The following is a 13,196-nucleotide window of genomic DNA, read 5'->3' as shown; positions in this document are numbered from 1 at the left end:
TGTGCAATAACGGAGTCTGAAATTATTATATTTTTATGAATAGAATGTGACGTTGCGTAAACGTTTTTGACACTTCACCTTGATTTTCATACAAGTGCATTTATATTTAGGAAATGATGCTAAACCTACAACTGTATATCAGACTGGGGAAACAATTAGAAATAAGCTGAGAGGTCAACCAATGTGATGTAGATAATGTAGATAATTTCTTGTTTGTTTTTGATAGTAGCCACAAAGTTCTAAATAATTGAATGCATACTTATAATTCGTTAATTATTTTATTTTATTTATTGAAATGCATAAACATTGTAGTTATAATGGATCGCAAACCAAAAACTGGGCTTTTTTAGCATTGTTGATAGTTCGTAGTCATTGGATACTAAGACATAAATGTTCTTTGGAAGAGTGTCTTGTCGCTATAACAGAGAACTTTTGTATACCATCACACAAATGATATTTTATGAGAAAAAGGGTGGAGCTCTTTCCTTTTTCCAACTCAAATAATGCACGTTTGTTTCTTTTGTAGTGTTAAAAATTCATTCACAATATGATAATTCCATGTCGTGAAAGATCATTTTTAGTGGTTTATTCTTTTTTTCAACTTGTAATTATAATGGACCGCAAACCAAAACGTCGCTTTTTATTAAGCATGGTTGATAGTTCGTTGTCGTTGGATACTAAGACATTCATTATCAGATAATTTTATTATTCCTAAATCAAATACAGAATTGTAAGACAGTACATGATATAATAGGCACGAAGATGGAATTAATGCAGATTAGCTAAAATTGTCTGTGGTAAAGGATCGTAAGATCCAGTCACAGAAATAATTATTTGATAAGTATGTCTAAACAAGTGACAACTCTACGACAGATTCTTCCATGATTGGATCACCAGTGAAGGTGATATCACACAGGGCTGAAAACACATATTATATCCATAATTACTCTAAATATCAGCACAACAATGTTAAATCTGCAAATTTGCGGAGACAAATTTTTGTTCTTCCCTCGCCAGGATTCGAACTCATGCTATTGGGATATCGTGACAACACCGCCTGCACTGTGTCCAGCGCTCTAGACCACTAGGCTACCTAGACTGAACTAAAAATTCAGCTTTCGGTGGCCTAGTGTTACATTTCCTCGTCAGTAGAATCTAGAGTAACACAGTACATGAGATATAAGGCATGAAGATGGAAATGATTGCAGATTAGCTAAATTATCTGTCGTAAAGGATCTAAGATGCAAACACAGAAATAATTATTTGAAAGTACGTCTAAACAAGTGACAACTCTATCCATTGGATCACCAGTGAAAGTGGTACACGACTGAAAACACATATTTAATTAATAATTACTTTAAATATCAGCACAACAATGCGGAAGCAAATTTTTGTTTTTCCCACGCCGGGATATGAACTCTTGCTATTGTGATATCTACAACACCGCCTGCACTATGTCCAGCGCTCTAGACCACTCGGCCACCTAAACTGGACTAAAAATTCAGCTTTCGGTGGCCTAGTGTTACCTTTCCTCGTCAAATATTGTTTATATTTGTATATTGGTAGATTTATTATGTTTTATTCGTGTAGTTAATGTTGGGAATGTCCGTATGGGAAAGAGTTCCATATGGCACCCCCACGGAATAAACTGTACATTATTAGGTTCTTTTAGTATGGTGGGGGGTGCCATTTGGAACTCTTACCTTTATTTCTTTTGTAGTGTAAATTAAAGTACCCTTTTTATACGAGTACGTATAATTTCATTAATTCACAATATAATAATTCCATGTCGTGTAACAAGATGTAAATAAAAAGATCGTTTTTAGTGGTTTGTATATTTTTTTTAATTGTAAATAGTAGACTTTCTTTGTTATTATTATTATGATCAAAGATAATGTTACAATTATTGTAGTGTAAATAGAATATTCTCTTTCATTTTCTACCATAAATATAAAACAGATAACATCAAGGGAAATGTCAATTCCAGGATATTTGTCGCTTTTATTGAATACTCTTATAATTAACATATTCTCAACATCCTATTAATAAGGTGATGATACGTTATTGGACGGTATTTCTGATTTTAATGCACATTTTGTATGCATTTCGAACTGCATCTGAATATTAAAAAAAAAAATATGTACCATTCATACTCATACTTGGTGGGGTTCGTGTTGCTTAGTCTTTAGTTTTCTATGTTGTGTCATCTGTACTATTATTTGTCTGTTTGTCTTTTTATTTTTGGCCATGACGTTGTCAGTTTGTTTTCGATCTATGAGTTTGACTGTCCCTCTGGTATCTTTCGTCCCTCTTTTAGATATATACATGTGTAGAATGTACGTAAAGGAACGAATACGAAAGGGTTTTTTTGTGCTCTCCCGACTCCTGACGAGTTATCAAAACTATTTTTTTGCAAATGTTCACACTAAAAACTTGATAATGTTTTAAATACATATTGGTAAATTTATCTTAATTTCTTGACTACTTTTTACTGACTTTACTCCATCTTTCTTATTATATCACCAATCTATAGCAGTACATAATCAACATTACATTTGTTTAGTTACAGTTGCAAGTTAAAGTAAGCAACAATTCGTCTATTGATTTCAGAAACGCAATACCATTAGCCTTTTCGTCGTTATTGTTTATGGCCATTGTGTTGTCTGTTTTTATTGGAATTATAATTTTCGTCTGCCCATTGGTAATTGGTATCCTCTCTCTCTCTCTCTCTCTCTCTCTCTCTCTCTCTCTCGCCTTTTCGTCGTTATTGTTTATGGCCATTGTGTTGTCTGTTTCTATTGGAATTATAATTTCGTATGCCCATTGGTATCTCTCTCTCTCTCTCTGCTTTGTAATATGAATATTTAATCTGCTTTGTATTAGACAGACACGCTGAGCCTGATTTTTAATGTGCTAGTTCACAAGGTAACAGTCCGCAGGAAGACATGTCACCTTACCCGGACACATTATTCTGACTCCGAGCCGACCAGTCTTTGCTCTTACTCCTTAATGCCGCGTGCGTAGCGGAGAAGCAGCAAATACCAATTTTAAAGTCTTTGGTTTGACCCGGCCGGGGTTCGTACCCACGACCTCCCGCACTCGAGGCTACCACGAGACCACCGAGGCGGTTAAGACACGCGTTGTGTTACGCCTATCAAAAATACGTTGATAATCCAGGATAATTTATATTTTTTAATTCTGCCTTCCATATTTGTACTAGGGCTTCAGACTTATTGAACTAAGTACAAACCTGCCAAAATAGCATCATTTTAAGATCCTGTCAATAATATTTAGATGTGATTGATTGACTGATTGATTGTAGATTGCTTAACGTCCAGTGGCAAATGTTGCATGCATGTTCCGGACGAAAACAAATTAACAATAAAAACAATAGGTAGCTCCTGTAATAGAGGCCGTAGGTCGGCGAAATTTGAATTGCCACTAGAAAAGAGGGTATATTGGATAGAAAGGACAGAAATTTAGCCTTGCAACCTACGGACACTTCAAAGAGTTGTTGCAAGGATCCTTAACGTGCAGATAGCGTGGCACTCTCTCTACACGAGGCGTCGGATTTAACATCCCCATTCTGACCGAACGTTGCTGCGTACTTGTACATCCCGCACAGCCAAACGGACTCCCCACTTTGGCAAGGGTTTTACTGCCGGTCGGAAGAAGACATGTAGTGACCATATTTGTATTCCCCAGTCACCCTTGGGTGTATTTAGATGTGAGCCAAGACTTTACTCAAAAAGGTATTGTAAAAATTTACGCTCGTTAAGGTTATAAAACCTATTTGTTTTGCCGATGAAAATCAAGAACAACTTTTATTTAGCATAATTTGAACATTGTAAAATTAAATGCAATTGTGTGCTACTGCTATATAACTATTTTATCCAAATTCAAATACAATACAATACAATACAATACTTTTATTGTCAATTAAAGACACCCAAAAGGGCAGTATAAAATATTACAAAAGCAAATGATTATTGTTGATTCGTGATGATTGGTAATAACAAAATAAAGTAAAAAATGTAATATGGCCGTGTACAGTAATTTTTAGGAATTTGCAAATAAAAAGAATAACATATATACGTAATACATTTTTAAGTGAACTTATAACGTCCCTGATATTTGTCCATATTGGAGAAGTTGGGAATTGGGGGCTTAAGTTACAACACAAGGAAATATCCTAAGGCGCCAGGAAAGTTAACGGGATACATTTCGGGTGCAGGGTCTTTAAATAAATATGCAGACTTAAAACTGTTACAAAATAAATGTTTTATTTATTTTACTGTTGTATTTTTCAGTTTCCATAGCTATGACTTTAACTATTAAGAGTTTTATTTGATGAAAAAAAATGTATTTAAGTATTACAAGAATTTGGTTATTTTTGAATTCTGCAGTAAAAGAAATTGTTGATAATGCCATTGTGTATGTATATCTAATAAATATGAATGAATGAATGAATGAATACTTTATTCCAGAAAGCATTAATTATGCTATTGCAAAGGAAACATATTTACAACATGACAAATGATAAGCAGCATTCGTTTATGTCATGGTACATCAGTCTAGAAGGTAAGTACTATAAATAGGGTTCACGTAGACGGTACTTTATGGCTTTTATTCATGTGCGTACACACATATCATATGAAGCTCATAATAATTTCCAACAGATTGCAAAGCTATACTTACATCCTAATATGTTGAAAATTAACCGATAAAGAAGAAATTCAAAATACAATCTTGATTCTTGCAAGCAATACACATATGCAAAAATATTAACAAAAATATCGAACTCCAAAGTAAATTGAAAAAAGTCCATAAAAGTTGTTGAATTTACGAATCTCTTGTTTCGCAAAAAATCATATCTTGTTCAAAAATATCAATTATTTAAATATATAAACTTGACACCGGTTAAACTGCCACCAAGAATATGTATTGATTCGTTAAGATTATTTATGTCAATATATCATACATTGGAAGCAGAACACCAATATATATATATAACCAACTGTTTTATCGTGATTACTGAGGGTTTTTCAAAAAAGGTTCCGAACCTTTTCCTGCAAACTGTACTTTAAATTGTTGTTATTCATTAATTGTGTATTTTATGTTGACAGATGTTCCTTTGTTAGTTCCATACATACTTCGGGATTGTTTCGGTCAATTCTTTTATTTCTGCAAAAGAAACAAACTTATTGAATTTCTGGAAACTTTTTATTGGCAAATATCTAAACCAAAATCAGTCACATTTATATTATTCACAGTAAGTCTCAAATCCTTTGTGTTTCTATTGATTTTATTGTAGCTAAAGAACAATTTACTTCACCTATGAATACAAAATAAGGATATGTGGTATAATTAACAATTATACAACTATCCTCCAAAGATCAAATGACGTAGATGTTAGCAGCTATATGTCATCGTACGGCCTTCAACGCCGATGATCAAAACCCATACAATATAGCAAACGTTAAAAGGCCCCACATAACAAAATGCAATACAATTAAAACGAGAAAACCATCGACTTGCTTAGTTACAAAACAACAAACAAAAAACAAATATGATGTACATCAACAAACGATAACCATTATGAAGGTTATTTTCTTTTGAAAATGAATCACTCATCCAAACAATTGTTTATGACGAGGAGCTGCTTAGTCGTTCTTGTGTTCACCTATTGGTTTTTGCAGGGTTTGTGTTGCTCAATTCTTAGTTTTCTATCTTGTGAATGTGAACTAAGCTTTGTTTGGTTCTTCAGTTTTTATTTCTTTTTTGTCCGTGTCTCTTCGACTTATGGTTTATGGTTGCCTCCTGTGTATTGGGTTATTCTTTAATGATAAAACACTTTCAAAATTTGACTCCTTCGTTGAGTTAACTAGCACGTAAGATAACTGCATGTCTTTTTCAGGGAAAAAAGTAATAAATTATTCCTGTTTTAAATACATTCATGATTGTTTGCGCTCAATAATCGAGACGTGAGGACAAGCAACATCAAATGAGGCAATATCTGACATTAAATACACTAGAGCATAGTGAGAAATAAACAACAGCATTGCATAAAAATTATACCTTTTTAATGCTAAAGCATCTTCTATTGTTTCTGGCATTTTCTTATTCATTGTTTCAGGCAATGTTAAAGCCATGAATCCACTTCCAAGCATCATAGATCCAAAGACAAGTAATGGTAATGCTTTACCAAACGAACTCTCTATTAACAAACCCTAAGATAATATACAAAGACAAGTAACAGTAATGCTTTACCAAACGAACTCTCTATTAACAAACCCTAAGATATATTCATAGACCACTAATTATGAAACGGACAAATTGGTTAACATTTATGTAGCGAATACAATATTTTAAAATGTTTCAGTGATTATAAGTTTGTAAAGCTTGTAACCATTTCGTATTTTATTGTTATTTAGACATCCATGATGTTCACTTCCATACTGACATGATGTATACCTTTTTCAAATCAAGTTCTCTGTTGATAAATTAAAAAAATATTCAGAAAGTAAGGTATCAACTCCCTCAGTCAAAGTTGACCTTGGCTGATTTCGGCTATTTTTATGTCCCTTTTTGTCATAATTTATTCAGGTATTTTTACAAACTTGACTTTTAATTTTTGGGTTTGAGCGCTCCTGATAATGGTACATTCAGAAAGCCGCGTCGGACGCACGAAATTTTAAAAGTGTTATTTTTCTGATCGTGGCACATGGATAAGAAAATGAATGCTTAAATTGTAAAGCTTTTCAAAAATGCTTGCCAAAGTCAGCGCCTATAAACAACAGATTTGACGATTCTTGTACATATTACAACACAACAGGGAATGTAATTAAGTCTATATCATACAGAGTAAATCAATAAATAGACTTGTAAAACTGATGTCATTTCAACAAACAAAAAATGCAAGTTTGCTTTGAAAATTTATTGTTTAACGCATGAACCTACATGAATCCAAATGATAAGATTATTCAAATGTACAACATTAACAGATAATGCCGATGATTGTGAAATATTGAAAGACATTCGACTCAAAAGTGTTACAATGTAAACAATATGCAAAATATGGGTCAATAGATAAGGCATTAGTTCCAGACAATATAGGACACTAAGGCCTAATAAAGTGTTACGTCTCACACCAGATATGTGATGTATATAAAAACCACACAACCACATCTCCCCAACCTACAATGCAGTTCAAATACAAAGCTATGTATCTTACCAGATCAGCAATATATGGAGATGCAAGGGAGCCAAATCTTCCAAATATGCAAAATAGTCCTAATATAAAGCTACGTATTGATGTTGGGAATAATTCCGCACTTAGGAAATAAATATCGGCAAAAGCTGCTGAAATACCCAACTTCCCAATCATGGATAATGTTATTATTATCCAATAATGTGCTAAAATAAAAGAGAAACGTGTTTTTCATTTGAACACAAGAGAATTTGATAGGATCAAACATTAAAAGAAAACCTTCAAACAAACAAAAATAATACGCATACATATATGTATAACAGAACGAGAAAACTTACTTTTTAAAAAAATGTTCAGCTCTTTTCATTTGCAAAATATTACTTACAATGTTTCGTGCTAATGTATAAAATTTCTGCTTGTAGAATAATTGCCTTATAATGACTACCATGAAATATCATGACAGTTTATATTGAAAATCTATTTAATGATGCTTTGTGTATGTGCTATATTATCAAATGCTGAGTGTTAAAATGGTAAAAATGTGATATAACAAAAACATTTATCTTTACTTACTCTCGTTTCCGAATATCACTGGAAAAATTGAGGAGAGACAAGAAACTCCGCCAATAATCATACATGAACAATGAAGTGTCCGTCGTCCAATCCTGTCTAAAAATGCAATACACAGGACATAAGCTATTACCTCCATAGTAACTGATACGGTAAAATTAACATAGACATTGCCACCAATTTTTCCACTGTTCAATGTCAGTCCATAATATCCAGCATTTACTGTCATCCTGTAATCAAAATCTAATTGGATAAAAATCAATGTCAGTTCATAATATCCAGCATTAACTGTCATCCTGTAATAAAAATCTCATTGGATAAAAATCAATGTCAGTCCATAATATCCAGCATTAACTGTCATCTTGTAATAAAAATCTCTTTGGATAATCAAAGTACTGAAGTACTGAACATCGGGTGACCGCATGTTCTTGTGGATTGTCAAAAGCACTTGTCTCAGAAAAAAATCACATCTCTATACCTGAAACTGAGGTTAATGTACAGATATATATTTTTTTCTGAGACAAGTTCGTGCGTGGATGATGAATAAATGACCGGAAATTCAACCTCACCGTAATAACTATTATATTGTAGTGATACAAATCAGTATACACTGGTTTGTTGTTATATAGTATATTGATATAACAGTTACATGTATATATAATTTTCATCCATTTGTACACCATTCTATTCTACTATTCTAATAAAAGTGCAGTGCAAGTGCATGATGGACACTCTTTTATAAAAATTCGATTTTTCTAAAAGATTGGATATGAGTAGGCATTCATATTTTCCCGCAAAACCAATATTCCATGCAGAGTTACCGGTCCTTGCGGGGATTGCCGCAAAACGTTCATGAGATATTCTTCCGCGTGCGTTAACACAATTTTTCGGTACATGTGCATAGATATTATCAATGATTTTTTACTTATACATATATATCTAACGACAAAACATTTTCATATTATTAATTTATGTTCTAAACAAAAATATTTGTATCAGTATTCTTTGAAGAGATGTTTTTAAAACAAACGATAAGGAATGTTACTTTTGCACTCCTTAATGTCCGCGTATTTATCATGTTTATAGATCGGTTACAAACCCAAAACGAAAGTTACGTAATGGAAAATATAGGCGATAGCAATACATCGGAATGCCCTCACGGTCATCGCGATGTAAAAATCAATGTCAGTCCATAATATCCAGCATTAACTGTCATCCTGTAATAAAAATCTCATTGGATAAAAATCAATGTCAGTCCATAATATCCAGCATTAACCGTCATCCTGTAGTAAAAATCTCATTAGATAAAAATCAATGTCAGTCCATAATATCCAGCATTAACCGTCATCCTGTAATACAAATCTAATTGGATAAAAATCAATGTCAGTCCATAATATCCAGCATTAACCGTCATCCTGTAATAAACATCTCATTGGATAAAATAAAAATATGTTTTCCTCAGGAATTCATAAGACTCGTTTTACATAGAACCTAGCTACCAAAAATATGTTAACATTTATTAGTCGATCGCTGTAATGTATTTATTTCTATCACAATGCATTTTGTCATTTGTACTAAATCTATTCAGAAGTTGCAGTTCCACGAAAAATCATATTGGGTTAAACTGAAAGAGTGCATGCATCGTATTCAGTAACTTCAACTGTGTTTCAATTTTCATATAATGTACTTTCATATGATTGTGTTTTCTGCGTGTGTTATACATATATTATAGATCAAAGTGTCTTTACAAAGATTATGTTATTGTTTTTTTTTTCGTTGCAAATGTTTTTGAATGGTCGAAATAACTCAGGGGTTTGCGTACATATCTGCATCTGTGAAAATAAATGTAGGCCTAAAATTTTGGTATTTGAACAATGGAAATAAGAACGCAAGTAAACCTTTACTGAAGGACCAGTTTAAAGGTCTCTGGGCTTTTAATCATAACCAGTGTTCTTCTTGCTGGTTCAACTATACAATAGCTCTCCGGAAAAATGAGTTTTTATATATTTCACTATTGTTGTCAATAGTCGTACATACCATGCGTATAAAAAGAAAAGGCAATTTAAAATCCGTTGCTTTAATATATTTGTAGATTAGTTATTTCCTAGTAGTTCTTTACTTTTCGGAATCTATCCGGTATCCCTTTTTTCTATAAATTGCACATATTTTCCACTTTAACGATTAAATCATCACTGGCAATAATGATGTGATTTTTTTTCAAATCAATCCATCTCAGTTGCAGCTAGTCTCTTATACTAGTTAAAATGATTTAAAATCTGGATAATGACTGATAATTTATTTCGTTATTTGTACCAGAGATAAGACGAAAGAAAGAAAAAAACATAGTGTGCTTACCAATTAAACAACATAATCAAAGTTCGAATAACCATGACCCTTGATCTTAGAACTTTTCTAATAGTAACCAAAAAAGATCCTTTTATAGGCTGATCATCTTCACAAACTTCGATATCTTCTGGTAGTTTTTCTGTTTTATTTACTTTCGCTATATGTGTTAAAATTTTCTCCGCTTCATCTTTTCTACCTTTGTTCACTAGCCATCGAGGGGATTCATCTAGGATTCTGTTTAAGAAAAAAACAAAGTTATATTGAATGTGAAAAAATAATGACATAGAGGAAGCAGTTATTCAGACAATTGAAAATGTATGCATTAGAATGGTTACTACAAAATTAATGTAGTTGGCACTTTTTGCAAATAGTTTCTGTGTAGGCCTTTGCATTTGCAAACATGTCTGTTTGAATATATTTACAATTTTACATGCTGCTTGTGAAAGGTTAAGTGCTGTCTAGACTGTCATTGCACGAAAATACCAGAAATTTAATATTTTCATTTGTTACTAAACAACAGGAAACATGTTCATGATTTCTAACACACATAAGGTATGCAAATTATAAAACGAAATTATCTATCTTTCTCCTTTCAAATATTGATAGAAGTTTATCCGGAATTATATTAAACAGGTGATGAAGAATAAAAAATAATTGCTATTACTTTCAACATTTACTTTATATGAAGACATTGATGATTAAGCTGTTACTTTGATTTGACAACATTACTGGTGGTGCCTAGATGTATGATCTGTTCAACATAAAATATGACAAAAGACACGAAAACACGTCAACGAAACAATAATTCAACAACAAAAAAAAAGCAAAGAGTGATTTTTCGACGTAAACATTGTATGAATTCATAATTGGATATTATTTTTTTTGTATAAAGAGAAATTTACGCTTCAAGCAAAATTAAGCTTTAAAATTAAGAAAATTACTGTTTTGTTGAAGATAAAAAAAAAATGTTCATTGAACTCCAATGTTAATTTGAATTTGAAATGGATTTATTATACATTAAACTAGACCTCCCTTCTTTACTGTTACCCCATTCATACTTGCTTCCAGTATATAAGAAATATTCCAATTGGTGCAGCAAACACGAGTTGTAAATGCCTCCATTGACGTACGAAGAATGCAATAAATACGGTAAGGTATTCTCCAAAAGCCCACGCTACCTCTATTAACATTCCTGTCCATACCCGTTTCTTTGGACTGGCCATTTCCATACCTACAATAATGTACCGAGTATTAAAAGTAACGACTAATATAACTCTGTACTATATTTAGAACAACACCGCTTCCATTAACAAAAATTCCAAAGTTAATAATATAAACAGTACCAATTTTACTACACAAGATGCGTATTTCGACAATTAATGTCTCTTCAATGATGCTCGATGCCAAACTATTTGAAAATCCTAAACCTTATTTCCTAATACAAATGTTAAAGAGCTGATAAAACCAAAAGGGACAAAAGTAAAGACAAACCTAGACAAGGAATCTAAATGTTTGACGTTTTGATTGACAATATATTTGTTAAGTTGGTGGATTGATATTTGACCTAGTCTCGTTATTCTGATTGTTCTATGGATGTCTCGGCTTAGTATTGCCTTATATGGTATTGCTTCTCCACTAAGCACATGGCATTAAAAAGTAAGAGAAAAGACTGGTCGGCTCGGAGTCAGAATAGTGTAGTCCGGGTAGGGTGACATGTCTTCATGTGGACTGTTACCTTGTGAACTTGCACGTTAAAAATCCCTCTTAGCCTATCAGTCTAGTATAGAATGGGTTAATATTCATAATTGCACTAACATGTTCCCGTCTTGAATATGCATTTAATTTGCCACTGGACGTTAAACAGTCATTCATCCATCATCCTTATTTTATACTGTATAATTTTTACGATTTACGTGATATATATAGAACACCTTGGTAATAGTCAGCGATCATTCTGACGAAGGCATCGCATCGTGATGAAAGAAAGACATAAGTACACAATAAGTATACTTCTAAAGGATACAGTACAAAAATAAGTAAAACAATAATTATTAAATAATCAATAGATATTTGGGATAACAAATATTCTTCATCAGTAACCTTGTATTTTTGTCACGTGACATGTAAATTCAAATCACTAACTTAGAATCACTGCACTGTTCCAATAGCCAATACTACCAATGCCGCTTATAAATCTCATAATTATAAAAGAGAAGTAGGTTGGAATAAAGACTGTACCAAGCTGTCCGCCAAACATAAACATCAACGACAAACAAGTTGCTACTTTTCTACCAAATCTACAACAACAACAAAAAAACGTGTTTAAGTATATTGTGTTTTTTAAAGAAGTTTGATTGGTAAAAAACATTCAAATTATGACCGTTTTTGTTATTGAATTGCATTGCACCAAGTGTATAAAAATGACGTCATATGCTTTTTGTCTTTTGTGAAAAGCTGTAATTCATTAGAATCTCATGTGGAAGAAAACTTTAAGTTCACGCATGACACATAAAACGGTTTACATGTTTACATCTTTATCAAAATAAAGAATTAGTAAAATGGTATATATAGCCCATTGTTGTGGAATGCTTTGCTTTATTATTGTAGTTTACGAGTTTACAACGCTAAAGGATCTGACATTCGAAGTCAAGAAAATGTAAAAACTCATAAAATCAGTGTCTCTGATAAAAAACATAGTTTTTGCAAATATTGTTGAAAATGTTTGTTTAATTTAAAAAAAGAAAATACAACACGTTTGCAGAGAAAAAAAGTCATTCATATATGTTATTACACATTCAATGCATGTTCAGGTATTATATTTCTTTTTGAAAATGTATACTCACATGTCACCAATAGTACCAAATAAAGCAGATCCTACTAAAGCCCCAGCAAATATTCCCATGCTAGCATGCGACTGGAGTATTGTTCTATCGCAGACAAGGTCGAACTGTAAAGCATACAGAATAGTTCCATTTAATTCATTGTATGGTGACTAATACTCTATATACTAATAGTAGTAGAAAATCAAACCAAAAGATGTCATACTTATAGTAGTATGACATCTTTTGGT

At 32.4% G+C, this 13,196-nt stretch overlaps 1 protein-coding gene across 4 annotated transcripts in view; it reads right to left on the bottom strand.

Annotated features, from left to right (window-relative positions):
* Positions 1-3,914: 3,914 nt before the first annotated feature.
* LOC127725778 (organic cation transporter protein-like) overlaps positions 3,915-13,196 on the bottom strand; it is a 28,043-nt gene continuing 18,761 nt past the window's right edge. For 3 of the 4 annotated variants that reach the window (XM_052233050.1, XM_052233049.1, XM_052233048.1), the window contains 8 exons: positions 12,970-13,073; positions 12,269-12,423; positions 11,189-11,357; positions 10,136-10,360; positions 7,784-8,010; positions 7,235-7,416; positions 6,079-6,230; positions 3,915-5,184 (listed from right to left, as the gene is read on the bottom strand). In XM_052233050.1, the coding sequence (XP_052089010.1) occupies positions 5,115-5,184; positions 6,079-6,230; positions 7,235-7,416; positions 7,784-8,010; positions 10,136-10,360; positions 11,189-11,357; positions 12,269-12,423; positions 12,970-13,073 (1,284 nt within the window). In that variant the 3' untranslated portion in view covers positions 3,915-5,114. Of the gene's footprint in view, positions 5,185-6,078; positions 6,296-7,234; positions 7,417-7,783; positions 8,011-10,135; positions 10,361-11,188; positions 11,358-12,268; positions 12,424-12,969; positions 13,074-13,196 lie in introns of those variants that run through there. The other variant, XM_052233051.1, reaches the window with a different exon arrangement.

Source organism: Mytilus californianus, unplaced genomic scaffold (assembly GCF_021869535.1).
Source record: "Mytilus californianus isolate M0D057914Y unplaced genomic scaffold, xbMytCali1.0.p SCAF_15, whole genome shotgun sequence".
NCBI lineage: Eukaryota > Metazoa > Mollusca > Bivalvia > Mytilida > Mytilidae > Mytilus > Mytilus californianus.
Note: the sequence above shows the minus strand (reverse complement) of the source record. Positions and strands in the feature narration are given on the sequence as shown.